Genomic DNA, 19541 nt, shown 5'->3' on the forward strand with positions numbered 1-19541 from the left:
AATAAAAAGGGGGACTATATTGTGAGGCGTAATGATACGAGGAGCAAAACGTCCGCGCAGTAACTCCTAAAGACTTCCCCCGCTCACTTCCGTCAATAACCTTTTGTATTTGCTTATAAAATCGACATGCTACATTTCTGTGTAAATATACTTCGCATGAAAACACTTCACGTAACTTTATTTAAATAGGGAACACGTGGAAGAGCTTGGTAGCTTCTATCGTGAGCTTTTTCGGAGCTATATGACATGTGGGAGAGGCTGCGTATGTGCTCCGTTTGCGTGACAGAGCGCACGGACAAAGACCAGACGGGGATATATTAACACGTCTAAAGTGAGGTAAGAACATATCTTAGTATGTAAAAACGGTGGCCTATTCCTTTAAGGAAATGTACATGAGTAAATTTACTAATTACAAACCAATCTGCTGTTAAAAAAGTAAGAATGTTGAAGAAAATGCCTTGCACTCGTATCGGTATTCGGTATCCAAATACTCGTATCGGTTTTAGAAAAAGTGGTATCGGTGCATCCCTAGTCAATATATATATATTGTGTCTCGAGTCTGTGCGACCAAAATATTGTTTGTGCGACCAAATGAAAAAGTTGGTAGCACCAGCGCTACTAAAATAAAATTTAGTCTGGAGCCCTGCTACATAAAGACACATCTCTTTAGTTCGTGATGAAGTGAACGTGAATGGATCTGAGATAAAGTCTTGGCTGTTTTAGGATCGGCACTGCACATCGTAACGAGTCCATCTTAATCTGTTCTCTCTATAAACGCTCATAAACGTGCGGCTGCTACGAACTGAAGAACCAAAACAAAGCTCACGTGCTGAAACGTGTGCTTCAGTGCGCGTCGCTCGGATCATTCAGAAACTCCGGTGTCGAGGATCATTTTCAACACTGGCTTTGGCAGGTTTAGTTTAATTACAGAAATGAGCGTCAGCTCCCCTGAAATAAACATTTCAGCTTTATATACCCTCGCAATTGTTAGAACTCTGCCCCCTAAGATTTTTGCTTACTTATTGTACATAAGATACCTCGTTTTCTACTATCTAACTGTTTGTACATTTCCTGTCTGTTTTTGCACACTGAGTGAACTCTTGAATGCCGACTGTAACAAGTGAATTTCTCCATTGTGAGATCAATAAAGGATTATCTTATCAAACCCCCTGATATGGTGCGTATTACCCTGTAAGTGTGGGTACTTGGCCATGATGAGCAGGCCCCATCTCAGCGTGGCGGCCGTGGTGTCTGTGCCGGCGGCGAACAGCTGCATAACTGTCTGCAGCAGGTTGTCCTCGTCGAACGGACTGTTGGGAACTTCCTCCTCCTGAAGGACAACACATCGATACAGAACTGAATGTAGGTTCCAAAAAGGTTCATTTGGTGTTCTTCTGTTGAACTTGTGAAATGTTTCCCTTTCTCTCAGACCAGTGTTCATACCATATTCAAACCACTCTCTTTCTGGGTCAGTCCATCTCAGTTCACCCGATGAGTTAAACCCCACCCTCTCCAATTTTTGTGAAATTTGGTTTATATGTAATTCATGGCCAGAAATGCCAAATTTTCAAATTTTAAACTAATCGGACCAACGGTTTTCGAAATATTGCATTCTAAATGTTTTTTCGTGTATTTTGGTATTTTTTAGGTGAATGACCTTTGTACATATATTTTGACCGTGACACTGTGGGACACGCCCAAACTCTCCGACGCCTGTAGGAAAAATGTAGCCCTATGTGTCAACTACAACATAAAAAAACTGGAGGGGTTTTCTTTTTCATTTTCATGCAATACCAGGTAGAAGTTGACATGCCCACTCCCCCAGACATCCATTCATTGTCCGTTCTGTACAATTCTATTCATTTATATACACAGTGCCTCAGATTGATTTATTTCAAGATATAATGTCAATCACAAACAAAAAGTCAATGAACATTTCACAGCTGTCTCAGCCTCCTATTCACTTTTTCTGATTTCTACTCCTTTCTGTTCCTTGAGGAACAGTTTCGTACACAGGGCCATCGGGAAGCTGAACTCCCTGCATTCACCCATCATGAGCCAAAAGATGATTTCATTGAAAATGGTTACCCTTACAAGACACAGCTTCACTGCAAAGTCTCAAAGTGCCTACATAAACAATTTGAACACCAGCTTGAAACCTATGGAGGAAATTATTTTGCAAGGGGACTTCGCTGAGAATTGTTCTTATGTAGTGCAAGACGAGATTTAAAGGTCTCATTGTGAAAACAGCCATTCTTACATCTCTTGCCATGTTTGATGACTGTGTAGAGAATATCAATCTCTTCCATGTGCCAGTGGATGTGGTGGTTAGTTGTGAAGCTGAACTCAAGCCTAGATTCAACCTGGCTACGACCATCAAAGGAACATTGCAGTTCCATCGTTTCATCCCTGTTTCAATGACAGAGATGCACGTCTACAACTCGGTGAACAGGTGAGCCCCCCCAGATTTGGTAGCAGTTCAGGAAAACCTGAGTAAAGAACATGAAGGCAGTGCTGATATACCTCTACACTGTAAGAAATTGCTGTAAATTTACAGCCAATTTTCAACACTAAAATACCGTTTTCATGTTTAACAGGGTAGTACTGTAGTTTGCAATGCATTGTGGGTTGCTTAACTTGAAGCAACAGGACAGATGCCATTAACAGTATGATGATGCTAAAATTACGGGACACTACAGTATTTTTTGAAAAAATGCGTGCTGACGTGGGTATTTGGAGCATGGACAGAACAGAAGCCAGACGTCATTCAAACTGAAGCTAGCTACTGCTTTTGGTCAAAGATATAGGTACAACACAGAAATAATTTGCCATCAACATCTGGAGGGATCATCATTCATGAACCATCATTTGGATCAGAATTTCCAGGTGGACTTTGTATGCCATGTGCTACACATCATCGTGTGTTCTTCAACAACATCCATTGGGTCTTGCATCTACAAATTAAACGGTAATTAAACTCTTAATGATATTAATGTTTGATATGAAACTGGTAGTCAGGAGTTTGCTTTCTAGTGATTTAAATATGCCATATCAGTGAGGATTGGATTTAAATTAGGATTGGATTTTCATGTTTTTTGTTTAATTCCACTAACATTAGCCTGTGCATCGGAGGAACAGCACTTGTTAGCGAGGTACTTTAGACTCAGCACTTTTACCAGGGTATTTTTTTTACCCTAGTGTCAGTACTTAAATACAGAAGTCATGTCAAAATTTGATATCTCTGCATGAAATGGACCTACTATTAGGTAGTAACAAAATGTTCCTGTCAGATCTGTTGTTATAACTGTGCCACCATAGTGTCATATGTTATTCACATGAGAATACATAAAAAATATGCCTGACTTGACTTGTAAGTGTGTTTTACCAGATTGCAGTTGGACTTTTCAAAAGTTTTTAACATTTAAGTGTCACACTCACAGACATAACAATCGTATAGTTTAGCCCTACTTTGCCTTAAAAATAGACTCAATTTTGCATGCCAAATCTATTTAGCAGTTTAACTCATATGCTCTATCTGTTGACTAATTTTGACCTTTTTTTTTTTTTTTCCTTGTTAAAAATGCTAACATTGTAATGTATTTGTACTCTGCAGGTGTTCGCCACTGCATTTGACGTTGAGACAGCTCTCAGTCTTCCTCCAAGTCCTCGTCTATTACTGCCAGGTTAAGTATATATTTCATTTAGATTAATTGATAGACACATAATTTATCATATTGGCCATTCGTTGTCAGGTAACATACATTCCCTTGTTGCCATGACTTGAAGTCTCAGGTGCAACAGGACAAGTTACATTTAGAGGTTGGATGATCACCTTGGAGGCCTGCGTAATCTGTGAGGATCACACCAACATTTGCAACTGGACTTGCTGCTGTGTTCGCAATCTACTACATATTCAACCTGCAGCATCAGGAAGAGGCAGCCTGCACGCTGGAATTCATTCAGAGGTAAAACACCTTCTTTGGATATACAATTAAATTAGTTTGGAGTGTACACTGAGCATTGCTGATTGAATAGTGTATTGTAATGATTATAATTGTTGTTGTTTGACAGTGGAAACACTGGAATAACGCTGCAGAGAGGAACAGCGGCTACCAAAGTGAGTGAACAAGAAGACATGAAAGTATATGTCTACCTCACTGGACTATTTTTCAGAAGTAAAACACATGCCAGTAGCTCACAGGACATTTTAAGAGGTAAGCTGCAAGTCTAGCTCGCAGTGGCACACCTTACAGTTTCATCTATACATGTTTTATGCTTATTGATGCATAGAGTCAAAATGTTCTACTCTACTACCATAGTTTCAAAGTAGTCTTGATGCACATGTTGAACATTTTGTGCTGTTAGCTGTTCTTAAGGCTTCTCCCTTAACATCTTTATGTCTGTATAAAAAATACAAAATTTACCCTGCAAGATGGCTATTTTATGATGTCTTGTCCGAGAGGGAGCTTGAGGTAATTGGAAGTAATGTGTCCTGCACAAGGGGCTCAAGATGATGCTACATATAATCCAAATATGATATTTTCTCTGGGAGACATTTGCTACAAAAGATTGGGGAAAAGACTTTCAATATTTTAATTTTTTTCATTTTTTTCAGAGGGATTTTTTAATATCTAAATCCCAGTCTTATTTATTGAGTTTTGAATCCCCAAAACAAGATTTTGTCACTGAAAATAAAGACAATTGTGACCATTTTATTAATAAAATATATAATATAAGAACACTTCCAAAACCTTTTTTCCTCATATTTATGTCAGTAATGTTCAGCATTTTTTTTTCCTATTCACATATAGCGTCTCGCCTTAAATTTGTTTTTCAAATTTTGACAATATTTTGCCTAATGTTCAAAATGTAATAATGAATGCATATCTGCATGTACAGCAGAGAATACCTTGCAGATTACATTATATGAATCTTAAATGTATATTTTTTAAGTTAACTCTTTAAGACGACATTTTAATCAGAGTGTTCTAAGACAAAACCACTGAGCCTGTGGGCATTTTTTTTAAAAATCATTTCATCAGTTTATTGCCATGGTCTAAAGCAGTGGTTCTCAACTGGGATGCTGTCAGGACCAACCATAATCCTAGTGACCCAAATAATAATACAACATTTTGAATATATTATGAGTGGTGAATAAACGTTAAATAAATCTATATATAAAGCTGAAATTATGACCAAAACAACAGATTCAGATGTTTCTACACCCACTAAAAATGATTTTTGGGTCCCGACACACCAAGTGAGAACCACTGTCTAAAGCAGACGTTTGAAGGTTGTTTCTGTGCGACTAGAAAGTCAGTCTAATCAGCATCACCCAACAGGGTTTACTTTCTGTTTTTTCTTTTCTTTTGTTCTTTCTTTCCCTAAAGTAGCAATATTGTTAAAAACTCAACATTGTTCTTTGAAATAAAGGATTCTATTTTTTATTGATGTTTTTGTTGCTTATTTTGCTTGATTAGACTGTGATCGATCAGTGATTTACAGAATACTACTGTAAAGTAACTTTACCTATGAATACCGTAAAATAACGGTATACTGCTGGCCTCCGAGCTGCCAGCTCTTTACTGTAAATTGTAGTAATACAGAAATATACCGTTTTTGTTGTTTACAGACTACTACCGTAAAGTCATTGTACGTTCCAATACCGTAAAAATAACAGTAAAGAGCTGGCAACCCTGCTGCCAGCTCTTTACTGTTATTTTACAGGAAAATTATTTACAGTGTAGTTATTAGACCTCAGAATTGTGTGCTGCAGCTACGGTAACGCTCCATGGATTGGTTTGGTGGAGGACGTCTCAGACGGTTTTGGCGACTACAACATAAAGTTTATGTGTCTTAAGGGACCTACTAAAACCTTCTACTTGTATGATAAGATCTTGAAACTACAGTGTTTCTCACAGGGCTCGAGACTTACATAGTCCCGTCGTTCCGGGGACGGAGAAAAAAAATGCACGGGACGAGATGAGATCCTACCCGGGACGGTCTCGGGACGATAGGCCTTTAAACATTTTTTAACATATGTATTCTTTAGGGCTGCATTCATTGATTAAATCGATGAAATGCTTCGAATAATATTTTCCCGCTTCGATGATTCGCTTAATTAATATTTCTGATTAAAACCGTATGAAACGGGGCCGCCTACGCGCCCGGAACCTTAAGTGGCGCTTGTTTCCGCACGGCCGCTTCTCAAGAGCACAGCTCGATGGTTGTAAACACCAGAGCGGAGCTCGCTGTGCTAAACCTCGTAGCCGGGCAGAGCCAGGTAGCAGAGCGGAGAACCAGGCTGTTGTAATCATCAAAACACGGCTCAAACAAGAAGAAACTCCGCAACGAGAGGCGAAGACAGGACGGAGGCGAACGAGGCGAAAGGACACGGCTCCCCCCGCTACCACCACAACAATGCTGACAACTGCATCAGTGATGATTCACCATCAGGACCATCTACACTTTCATCCACTGTTACTTCTAAGTGTGACATAAGGTATGATGGCGAACTTATCTCTCTCCCCTTCACCAAACGCAGACTTTTACATCCTCCTGTATCTACTTCTCCGACGCTGCAAAGTGGTTTGAGCTAAATATCTTTACACTGTATCTATGATTTAAATTAAGATAAATAAATACACAGATCTACGTAGAGTGACCACCCGTCCCTCTTTTGGCTGTACTGCAGAGCCTGGTCGTTCTGTTCCTCCATGCTTAACACTTTATCACTGAAACTGCTCAATAATATATTGCGATCTGTTGCTCGCCAGTGTTATAAAAGTTGTAATAATGAAAAGGTTGGTCTTTTTTTAGTGGGATGAAAATGCCTGATCTATAAAAAACTAAACTAATTCCTTTGTACTTCAAAGTTCTACAAAATTGTCCCACTGGTCTGTTTAAACTATTTGAGGTGGTCACACTATTTCAAAAGCAGAATAAAACTCCCACACTCATACCGTCTCATCCGTACTTTAAAGTTTCTCATATCCTTTCATTGCTCACAACAAATACATGTATGAACCATGAAAATTGACACATTAATCCCTGCTATAGCAATACTATGACAAAAGTAATTAAAATGTTTTCCCTCTTTTAGGAAAGAAATGAATCTGAGCTTCAGCAGAACATTTCAAGATTCTGTCTCCAGTCAGGACCTCCTTCACTTGAAAAGGAATAAAAGTACTCATTTAAAAGACACTCTGAAGCTGCTCTCTCTCCTCATCATGGACATAAGGACGGGTGTCTCTTTATGGGAGTCACATGTTGCCGCTTTTGGGACAAACTGATAAGAAATGAAGAATAAATTATGTTATTTCCAGCAGAAAGATCCTTTGTTTGAAACAGTTTTTTCTCCTTTTATAATCTGCTCTAAAGTCATGAAATGTAGTTTTTCAATATAAATGCAATACATATCTGATTACTCGACAAATCGATGTAAATAATTGATAGTTGCAGCCCTAATATTTTTGTAAGCGAGTGTGCATGCCCCCCTCTTCCCTATAAAAGAGCGAAAGCTCTATAAAATTTGGGACGATTCACATCCATTTCGGGACGATGCCAAATGGTTTTCGGGACGGTCATGAAAAAAGTTAGTCTGGAGCCGTGGTTTCTCATAATGACCTGCCCAGAATGTCTAACCACTGTTTGAACTGGCCTGTTGAAAAGGAGTAGAAATCAGGAAAAAGTGAACAGGAGGCTGAGACAGCTGTGAAATGTTCATTGACTTTTTGATTGTGATTGACATTATATCTTGAAATAAATCAATCTCAGGCACTGTGTATATAAATGAATGGAATTGTACAGAACACACTGTGAATGGATGTCTAGAGGAGTGGGCATGTCAACTTCTACCTGGTGTTGCATGAAAATAAAAAAGAAAACCCCTCCAGTTTTTTTATATGTTGTAGTTGACACATAGGGCTACATTTTTCCTACTGGCGTCGGAGAGTTTGGGCGTGTCCCACAGTGTCAATTTCAAGGTCAAAATATAGGTACAAAGGTCATCCACCTAAAAAATACCAAAATACACGAAAAAACATTTAGATTCCTCGTGGTCTCCCCTTTACAGACATATCTGTTTTTTGAAAATCGGAGCAGTGGTTGCTGAGTTACAGCAATTTGAAAGAAAGCAATTTTTTTCGCGAAAAAGTGAATAAATGAAATGCGATATCTCGAAAACCGTTGGTCCGATTAGTTTAAAATTTGAAATTTTGGCTTTTCTGGCCATGAATTACATATGTACCAAAATGCTATTTTTTTGGGTGATCTGAGATGGACTGACCCTTCTGCAGTCTGCCTGAGTTGGTCACATGTTGCTGTGACGTGTCCTGTCAGGCTCTGGCGCTGTTTTTAAAGGAGGCAACTGAAATTCGGAAACATGGCCCCGAGACAGTAAACCGGGATGAAGGGGCTTTTTTGCTTTCGCACACCTGGGACATTGTACGGTTGGAAAACAGATCCACAACCTGTGTAAATCAGCTGGCAAGACACATCACAGCAACATCACTGGACGTGTAGGGCGCGGCGGATATATGCTTCTTATAGCAGGCTGAGGGCACCATCTGTCTGACTTCTCCAGGTCGGTGTCCCAGGTGTGAGTAAGTTGGTATGCCCCCTCATCCCGGTTCACAGTCTGCAGATGGCACTGTCAGCCTGCTGCTACAAGCAGGAAGACCGAGCCAAAAACTGTCAGGTATGAAACAACACACAGGTCTGGCTATAAGAACATATTAAATTTATATTTTTCACTCGTATGTGCTTTTGTGTTAAGGACGGCGGGAGAGTCAGAATAACCGCTCACCTTTTTCTGTTGAACCAAAAACGAGTCCACGAACCCCCGACACATTTGGGGGTTGAGCGTCTCCCTCAAGTTCTTGAAAAACTGCCTTTGTTGATTCTCGTTCTCTTCTTTCAGCTTTAGAAATTCATTACTCTTTGGCAGCAGACGTCCGAGCCACGGGAACAAGATAGCAATCTAAAACAAAAGTAAGTATTTAGCTAGTACTTACTCACAACATGTAACAATGTTAAAGAGGGGGTATTATGCTTTTTTCAGCCACATAGCACCAGTCTATATCACACTACAATGATGACGAAACCTTCTGTTGGTCTGTCAATGCAGTAAATTAGAATAACTGCCTTGTATAAAATTGCTCTTTCAAAATGGCGGTAGCAAATGACTTGAAATAGGCCTCTGTCTCTTTAAGAACCTCTGACCCTTTCCGACACGCCCCCTCCACACGCTGTCTGTGGCATCACAACAACACTGCGCTCGTTGTCTCAACAGTATTGAAACTACGATCGGTGCATTTTAATTTTTATTGTTTATCACTTTGGGAACAATGGCCACACAGGATATTATTTGGAAACGAACCTTCCACACCGGACGCTTGGAAGGGGCTCTTGCCTGAAAAATAACTGCTGTTTGGAGGCTCTCTCTTTGCATCTGCCATGCCCTATGGATCTCTAACTATACCCCCATGGACTACACCAGGATCTGCAGGAGCCCATACGATTCAAAGACGGACATTATCTGTGCAGGTGGACAATGGTTTTTCGAGGTTACTCCGTTAGCTTGTTATAATCGACTACAGCTCATTGTTGATGAAAAGTCTGCAATAAACCACAAATGTGTAAAGCCAGGCTCATTGTGTGATCATCGTAAAGGCTGCTTCAAGTAGTTGCTGCTTTATTGACGTTATTTGTGCATAATATGCTGCCTGTTTTCAATGAATGTTGTGAAGGTGAAGGTTGTTAGCTTGTCGCGGCTAATAGTGCCTTAGCTCTGGGAGAAAACCACTCGGCTACGACTCACTGTAGATGAAATGTGAGCAATAAACTACAAAATCAACAAGCCAGGCTCCGTGTGTGATCATCATAAAGGCTGCTTCAAGCAGTTGTCTGTTTTAGTGACGTTTTCAATGCATAATATGCTGCTTGTATTCAGTGAATTTTCCCGTTAGCTTGACATGGCTAGCTTGTTAGCTCCGGGAGAAAGCCACTCGGCTATGACCCATTGTAGATGAAATGTGAGCAATAAACTTCCAAATCAACAAGCCAGGCTCCGTGTGTGATCATTGTTAAGCGGTTCTTTATGTGCGTGTTGGTTTTATTGACTTTATTTGTGCATATTTCTCGTTTTCACGTGATGACTCGAGGTTTAGCTTAGCATTAGCTTTCTCCGGAGGCTCTGTGCATCATCAAGGCCCTAAGACATTCCCAGCGCAGAACCAGCCGCTGAAATAAGTGTTCTTGTCACCGGTTTTAATCCTGGGTGTTTCGGAAACAGAAACACTGATGTGTGTCTTTGTAAAAGTCTGCTGTGGCTCCGTTTCACAACACATGAAGCTAATCCTCCATGATGACTCTGTTTACGTCTTAGGGCTAGACACTGCGGGGAGGGGGTTCTGCTGAGGAGCAGTGGTTGGTTACTCGGCTGGTGACGAAAGGTCGGAGGCGTATCCTGGAGGTCGAGGGCGTTCCCTGAAGGAATCAGGCGTTTTATCCCTAAAATGGCTGCCATCAGAGTTTTTACAGATTACTCGAAAATACGTGAATGTGCCAAGGCAACACTTCAGGCATGGTTTTAATGAGGGAATGACTTAATAACATGATGTAAAGCTTGAAAAAGTCGATTTTGCATAATACCCCCCCTTTAAAAGCTTTAACCTCTCAACCCCCACCTGAACTGAGCACATTTTCTGCAGTTTGGCTTTAGCTTTTAGATTTGGGTAATACCGAACTGGAGAAAATACACTTGGTTCAGGCGGTGAGTAAGAGGTTAAAAAAGTCAATATAGCACAATGTCTCCTCTGAAGATTACCTGCACTGATGAAGACCCAATGATCTGTACGAATCTGTTGGTGTTATTGACTAAAGTTATGAACTTAGGGTCGTCATACTCAAAGCGACTCCCGTAGACCATGGAGCAGATTATATTGGAGACTGCCTGGTTCATTGGCTGTCTGGTGTGGAACGGTTTTCCTATCAAGTACATGAATAGTTGAAGGTTTGCTCATATGGGTCCAGTGGTGACTTGAGGTGTGAAGATTTCAAAGTCTCACCTTTAAAGTTCTTGAAGACGTCGCAGAGATACTGGACCTCCTCAGTGATCTTGTCCTCGCACGCTCTCCTCCCCATCCCATAGTCTCTCAGGTTCGTCAGGACAAAGCGCCGCACCTCCCTCCACGGCTCGCCGTTGGACCATATCACTCCTGAACAGACGGGATCAACCAATTAGAGAAATGCTGGATATGACGCAGGAAGAGATAACCAGTGTTTCATGCCTCCACAGAGCTCCAGAGACTGTCAAGCAGAATATCAATCATTTTGACTTTGATTTGAGAATGAATTGCAACCGGGGAAGCAACGACATGCTGCTGTTAATTCATCAAACCACAGAGACATAGAGAGAAATGATTAAAAACAAATGAGCGCTAACTTTTAACACATAATGTCATTAGGCTAAAGTAAAAAGCTGCTCATGTTCATGTATAATAAAAGCTGTGTGTGGCACAAGGACAGAACCCGGCTGGTGATCATAAAGGGAAGGTGTCATGTTCAACTGCCCCTGTGAACTAAAACTGAAACTCAATTTAAGTAGTGCTGCTGGTTAGACTAATAGTGTGGCTACACTAGCCCTGATTATGTGACATTTTGGGTCAGCCTTGAGATAATTGGCGGATTTGGGCTCGGATATCAATATATAAGCAAGACTGAAAAATGTGGTTTCTGCAGGCGCTTAAATGGAGACACAATGTGGAAAAAATAAATTAAGGTGTGTTGAGAAATTGCGCCTTGAAGTTACAATTTCCCAAATATATTTTGGCGTTTGTTACCAAGTTTGCCTTTCTTCATAGCTTTTGTGAAAATGGCCATTGGGTCTCTGTCCCCAAACACCTCGGCGTTGTCCACCAGACCCTCCTTCACCGTTTTATAACCCGCCAGAACCACCACCTTCTTGGGACCCAGCCACACCGTGAACACCGAGCCGTACTGCTGAGAAAGCTGTGGGACCAAAGAAACGGACATCAGGATTCATGCAACAAAAGCTGGCTTCTGGTGAGGTTTAAAATCCGAGTCCACAGCGGTGGCCCAGGTCATTCCAAGGACACAACAATTTCAGTTCTGCTTTCATCAAGACTTAAAAGTTTTCAGCCAACCTGGCCTTAATGTCCCTCAAAGTCTCTACTGTAAAAACTGGGAGCAGGGCGTCCATATAGCAAAATATCTATCTTCACCTCCATCAGTGTGTTGTAGGGCTGCTTCAGATCCAGCTGCAGGAGGTTTCCCACCACGGGAAAAGGCCTGGGTCCCGGCGGTCCCTGGTCTGATCCCAGTCCATAGAACAGGTAGAACAAGAGCAGGACCAGGACTGCCCCGAGAACCGTCCCGGGACTGGAGAAGAGCACGTCAGTGAAGCCCATCTCGCCTTCTCTCTGGTGAGCTGTGAACAGGAGACTTTAAAGCAGCTGTCCATAAATGATTGTATGAGCAGAAAGAGGTGTTGTTTCTGGGAGAGAGATAACAACGCTGAGGTGGTGACCCTTACCCTTCACATTATCTCACAGATGGTCATGTGATTTTTGAGAATGTGTACCTTATACTTGAGTAGTATTTTTTTTGAGAACTTTAAAATGTTTTACTCCATTGCATTTGGAAAACATGATTGATGTGCAAATGTTATTAGCTCTGTTTTATCAATCTGGCTCTTGCAGGTTCGTCCCAATGTCTAGTTTCTGCAATGTCTTCGAGACCTTTTCGGGTACCATAACAAAGAGACTCCATACAACTCTTTGAAATCTCCTCTGTATCCGACAGGTCTCGGAGACAAAATAACAACAAATAGTGTTCGCAACGTTGCCACAGCTGCACCGTAGACCTCTCGGAGGCCACTGAAATCTAACCTGTTCTTTTTCACCATTTCAAACATCTCCGTGACCAGCGGTAACTCCAGTCTCCAACAAGTCTCTAGACCGGTGACATAGGCGCAGTCAGAGTTGCGGAGATAGGCCCTTTTGCGGAGACTTGATGTGGCTGTAATACTTAACAGGCCATAACCCTCGAAGGTCATTGAGACATTGCTTAATGTGTGCAGAGGTGAGACAGTTCATGAGGTCAGAACTGTTGGTCAATCTTTATGGACTCCTTGCCAGGCTAACACCAGACTACTGTGCACTCGAATCATTTCCAACTGCACAACAGTCTGGGGACCATGGCCGAAATTTTTGCATGGATTTGGGAACCAATCACAGAACGAGGAGGGACCGCAAGGCCATGACGCACTATTCAATATACGGAAGCTTGTTGTTTATTTACGGATCCAACATGACAGCAGCAGATGCGACGATCAAGCTTTAGACTGTGTTTACAGCGGGTACGTCATATGTAGCAGACCCAGGTTTTGGGCCTGATGAGCAGATTATATTGTTCCAGGAAAACAGGAAAATTAATGAGACAGGTGAAGTTTCTCAATGCCTCGCTTCTGCCATTTAATTAATACATTCACATGTATAATAAACAGTTTCACAACTGTATCTAGTATGCAAAAATATGCAATAAACTGTCCTTTGTGTAAAGTAATTTTAAATTACTTTCATCACAATGACATTTTAACTTTTTTACTTGGAATTCACAAAATATGAATTACCCGTTTTTACCTTTTAGCTATTTATCCGTCTTATTTATTCCTCTCTTTTAACCAAAATACTGTTTTAATATTCACAGCCCGACTGTTAGCTTTGCCAGGGACGTGCACAGATGGTGGTGCTCAAGCACCTGCCCCTTTGCCCTGTGCCCTTTAAGTGCCCTTCTCAAGACCATTTTTTTCCCCCTACCCAATATTAAGTATTATTTCTTTCATTGTTCTTAGATATTTGCCCTCCTGAGCCAACATGTGCTGAAAATACAGTTTTAATGCTCAACAACTTCAAATCGCGCTTCATTTCTCCTCTGCCTCTCGAGCCGCGGCGGCGCTGACGCTCCTGATCAATAAAGGGCGTTTCCCCCGTTTGAGAAGATGGTACAGCCCATCCCTGTGAGACGCGGGAGTAATGCCGGGCTCACACCTAGAGCGGCGGGAGAGCGGAGAGCGGCGAGCTTCCATTCATTCCCTATGCTGCCTGGCGACCGGAAAGAAGCCTCCGGAAATCCACAGGAGAGCGGCGAGATACGGGCGGCCGGAGCGGAGACGCTATGCAAATACAGAGCCATTTCTGGCGGCGGCACCAACCACAGAACAAGATCTGACAGACACTTGTGCGTAATTGGCTCATGCGCAAAAGCTGCGTCTCAAACCCACCTCCACCTGCTCCTGCACACGGGGGGCTGGCCAAGGAAGTAGAGCAAGCTGAGCCACGGAAAGCGTTTTTTTCCCCGCTTGGTGTGAGCCCGGTGTGAAGTAGACTCAGTAAATTCGATAACTTTATGAACGAGCCAGCGCGACATGACGGGATTATTAACGCCGCATAGGGAATGAATGGAAGCTCGCCGCTCTCCTCTCTTCCGCCGCTCTAGGTGTGAGCCCGGCGTAAAGGGAATGGAAACGAAAGGGCCGTCAGAGCGAGGACGTCAGCGCCGCCGCGCGTGTCGAGACCGTCCGGAACAGCGGCAACAAGTCAGTAACTTAAGCGGTTCTGTTTTGTCGTGCTATAAAATGTTCTGAAAATGAGCTGTATTATTCAGACTAAGTCAGGGCTGAGGGTAGACCAGGGCCAGAGCAGAGTGAGCTGAACCAAGGACACAGAAGGGAGAGGAGGAGAGAGAAGGGTGAGGAGGTGCCTGGGTTCTGGACACTGCATCTGTGGGAGGAGCACAGGAACATGAACAGCCCAGGATTATTGTTATTCAAGATATTTTTGACAAACCAGCAGAGGTGGGAGACTCGAGTCACACTCGAGTCGCAATTTTTGTGACTTCAGACTTACTTGACCAAAGCTCTGAAAAGACTTGACTTGACTTGGGACTTGCTGTTTGTGACTCGAGACTTAACTTGGACTTGAGGCCAATGACTCTCAATGACTTGCTGTGACTTTATAGTTTTTATTTATTTGAGTGAAACTGTCGAAAGATCAGGTTTCATTGCGTAAAAGCAGCGCATCTTTGTTTACATATGGTAATTAGCCACATGCGTGTTCGGTTTACGACAGAGCGCGTCTAATCAATACAGCGCGAAAAGGCAGGAGGAAATAGTGTTTCTTTGGATGCATTAAAAGTTTTCGAAAGACAGTGAAGAGGAGGAGATTTACGGACAGGAAAACTTTTGAAACAATTGGCTGTACTTACAGCGCAGACGGAGCCTCCAGAACGACGATGCGTAGCTGATTAATCAACAGGAATCTTGGGGTTTTTCGATGTCTTAATTCGTTCACACAAAGTTTACAGCATTTATTGACTATGTTACTCATCCGCACAAACAGCCCAGCGACAGTGGGACTGAAGGCTACTCAGAATCTATTTTCAGCAGGGGCGAATCCGAGTTTACAGGGGCTGGGGCAGTACAGGGGAACCACTGACCGCCAGAGACTAACAAAAATAAAAATATTATTTTATATTTATATTTCATACAAGGAAAAGCAGCTCATGTTTAAAAGACTCTGTTTCATTTATTTTTTTTAAAGTCGGCCCCCCCGGGCCCCCGTCCTTAAAATGCTGTCCCAGTAATTTTGTACATAGACTGTTTATTTAAAATATATATAGTTTGAATTTTTTGGCAATTAAATATTAATTAGACTTTAAATCCAAATCCATGAGATTTTAAAAAGTTTGATTTTAGCCTAAATTTTTTAAATCGCTATATCTTGAGAAAGCACTTGTAATTTTCAAGATTAAACACATTTTGAAAAGTAGGCACGCTGGCGTTTGCGACTTGAGGTGACTTGCCGTCTTAAGCAAGACTTGACTTGACTTGACAAAAGCTATGACTTGACTTGAGCCCATGACCGATTGACTTGGACTTACTTGGGACTTGGACCTTCACGACTTGGACTTGACTCGAGACTTGCATTTTGTGACTTACTCCCACCTCTGCAAACCAGATATTTTAAGTGCAGGCTATGGTACCTTTGCTTACTTATCTGTATTTGTGCTAATCTTGAGTGCAGAGCAATGTGATAGTCCTACATCGTCCTCTAAAGTCTAGTTTATTATTAGGTCAACATAATTGGACATAATTGGGGGGGTAGCTTCTCCTTCCGCACACCTGCACAAGTTTAGCCAGAGACACAGAGAGCGGTTAGTCACATATACACTCATTTTACAAAAGGTAAGTATTCGTCAAGTGGTTGAAGTATGTAGTTTCGAAAGGTAGGGCTGCTGTGAGTTTAGCCAGAGACTCAGGCCGTTCCTCAATCTGTGCACTTGTGTGGACTTCTGTGCTCGTGGACTCGTGAAACGCCATCACGCGCGGCCCAAATCCTGTTCCAATTCAAAGTTCGCTTCTCAGCAAGTTCGCTGTAAATCCCCGGATGAGAACTTGCTCCGCCCGTTTTACCCAGGATGCATCAGAGGAGACTTGTGTGTCTCCGGCAGCTATAATTCCCACAATCCGTTTGGTTTTGAGCACGTGGCTCACCGCGAGCCCCCGCCTGCAGCGGCCCCGCCTCCTCAGCACGAGCCGCTCCAGCTGAACTACAGCTGATCGTGAGCATGTAAATAAACGCGGAGATGTTCCCGGTTTAAGAGTCTTTTATCCTCACAGACGCGTCTCCTGCTCAAGATGGTTTTCTGAGCAGAAGTGTGGAAACAACTTTAACATGCTTTCATTTTCTCACAACATCAGCAACAGTTTCATTTAAGTCTTATCGTCATGAACAGGTCATTGAGGACAAATGCATTTTACCTTTACATTGTTTTATTAAGGGGGCGCTGCAGACACATCTTTATATGGGAACTTCAAAAACAGCTACATATTTTAAAGTCTAAATTGTTTGTTCGTTTTTCAGAATAATTTGCCCCAAACAAGTTCATATTTGACCTATTTTTTTTAATTATTGTTTCAGTTTGCACATCAGATTTTTTAATGACTTTCCACATAACGCCTTATTTATAGGCTATGATTGTGAAAAAAAAAAAAAAAAGTGAAATTGTCTAAAATGTAAAAATGTATCTTTTTTTATTGCAAAAGTGTATCATTTATGTCTTTAAAAACATATTTCCACTTCCACAAGTCGAGAGTTCCCTGAGCTGATTCCCAACACCTGTGCTGCCACACCAAGACACGCCCACAGCACACACAAACACAAACACACAGAGGAGGAGGTGGGGATACAGCTCTACCAGGTTACACCTGCCCCTCAAAATGTCTGTGCACGACACTGAGCTTTGCTACGTCTTAGCTTATCTCCGTCTAGCACGGCTCATGCATTGTATGGTAACACATGTATACTGGCAGGCTTGGCTTTAGCTTCTAACTTTTTTTCAGTATGCTTTTTTCAAAACTAACACATCTTATCTCTCTGCGAACGGCATTTGAACACATTACACAATGTCAGGATACCAACAGGAGCTTATATTATCCAAAAAAAAGAGCTTTCAAATAAAATGTACACACACAAAATGGCGCCCGCGGCATCGCCTTGACTTAGCTTTTTCACGTCTTTTCACATGCTCAAAATTGAACAAAAATGCAGTGTTTACCGACTGATTAATAAAGTTACATTTAGCTATGTTTCTTATAAGTATTTTCCGACCCTTTTGATGTGGTTTATGCTGTTACTAACCTGGAAAACAGGAAAATTAATGAGACAGGTGAACTTTCTCAATGCCTGCGTCTGCCATTTTGAAGGAGGGCCTGCCCTATGACCTCACAATACCGGCTCATGAAGTAATGCGCCACCTTCTGGCGTGGGTGTGTAACTACAACTAAAACAAAGTTATTACACGAAATCAGCGTTGTCCTAAAACCAAACAAATAATAATGTGAATACACATTACCAGGGGCGGAGCTAGACACTCCAATCATCAGGGGCTTAGCCCATAAAAGATTTTGGGTCGTGGACAGAAATCCACCTGCGATGGTGCATATATTTTGAAAAATACAATAAAATTAAGCAGTTTTTTTAACAAGCCCTACAGGACTGTAGCCTCATAATAATGATGGCTTACACTTGTATTTATTTATAGAAGTTTGTGCAAGCTGGGCCACAGCCAGGGTTTTAGAAGTAATAAGATGAAATCATATTTATGTGGGGGGTGTGGGGGTAGGAAATTTTGAATTTCACAGATGTAATTTAGTGCAATTTGGTGTATTTTAGATGAACATATTCTATTTTAATCTCTTATTATACCATGATAAAAAAAAAATAGGCCAGATTATTATTACTTCATATATAATTTTAAAACACTCACAATTTTAAGCTGGTAATCCTTTCGGTAATTTTATTATATTTATTCGTTGCTGTATATAAATCTAAAGTCTAAAGGAAATATAACATAATTTTTTCAACAAGGACTCACTCATGACAGTATTAGATCAAGCCAGTTATAGACCAGGACTAAACCAGGATTAATTCAGAACAGAATCAGATCAGAACCATCAATAAAAAAGCAAAGAGCAGGACAAATGGCTCACACGAACATGGACTAAGCTAAAGTTGCACAGATTCTGTCCTAAACTAAGACAGACAGTACAAAATAAAGTCTAATTATTTTCTCAGAGCCACATTTGAATCTGTGCATGTTGTGGAGGCTGAAACAACAATATCAACAGGTAGATTTTTGGATGAGCTAAACTTATGTTGTTTTAGTTGTAATTATGTCCACTTCTGAATGTGTTTGAAAATGATCAATTATCAATTTGAACCCTGCCCCGCAGTTTGGGAACCACCACTAAATCACTGACTACTTTTAGGTTGGTGTTTGCTTCAGGACCATTAACCTAGGCCAGTACTGCAACTTGCACCAGATACTGAAATACTTCAATGTATAGACACTTTCCCTTTTGACAATTGAACCCACTTTTCCCACTGTTACTGAACAAACTGCAGGGCTATTGAAGCTGCAGGCACTTTTCGCAGTGACTGTATCATGTCAGTAATCCAAACTAAAAACAAGCACTGAGCAGGCAGGGCTTGTCTATTTCTTACCTGTTTCTTGCTCCATTTCCTCATTCTGTCCTCATTCTGCTCTTTCCCTGTGTCATTTCTCCCTCTTTGTGCTATAAATCCACCAGAGCAATTATTAAAAACCCAAAGTTATGACATATAGGTATTACAAACGTGTGAAATTGTTCTGTTGTTCTCTCTCACATGGGTTTCCTTCCTGTCTTTTTTTTAAAAGCACCTGATATCCATGGTGGCAAGTCACTAAAAAGATGCATTATTCTGCTATAAAATTAACCAGGATTGTAATGAATTACAATAGATTTGTGGAAACGTGTGGGGCTTCGATGTATTGTCCATAAAACAAAGCTAATTAGTTTACTCTAGTGGCACCTTATGGTCGCAGCATCAGGAATACTAACGCTAATGCTAGTGAGGTAAACACTAGTTAGGAGGGGGAAGTTGGCCTTCGTAGCTTTCAGGACACGCAGTTATCGT

General features: G+C 41.4%; 1 protein-coding gene across 1 annotated transcript in view; it reads right to left on the minus strand.

The window, feature by feature from the left end:
* LOC306975086 (cytochrome P450 2K1-like) overlaps positions 1-19541 on the minus strand; it is a gene marked incomplete at its 5' end in the record, with an annotated part of 33751 nt that overhangs the window by 7089 nt on the left and 7121 nt on the right. The window contains 6 exons of the mRNA XM_079572507.1: positions 1189-1330; positions 8807-8980; positions 10829-10989; positions 11070-11219; positions 11844-12012; positions 12246-12451. Of these exons, the coding sequence (XP_079428633.1) occupies positions 1189-1330; positions 8807-8980; positions 10829-10989; positions 11070-11219; positions 11844-12012; positions 12246-12451 (1002 nt within the window). The remainder of the gene's footprint in view (positions 1-1188; positions 1331-8806; positions 8981-10828; positions 10990-11069; positions 11220-11843; positions 12013-12245; positions 12452-19541) is intronic.

Source organism: Gobius niger (assembly GCF_951799975.1).
Source record: "Gobius niger genome assembly, chromosome: 15".
NCBI classification, from domain to species: domain Eukaryota; kingdom Metazoa; phylum Chordata; class Actinopteri; order Gobiiformes; family Gobiidae; genus Gobius; species Gobius niger.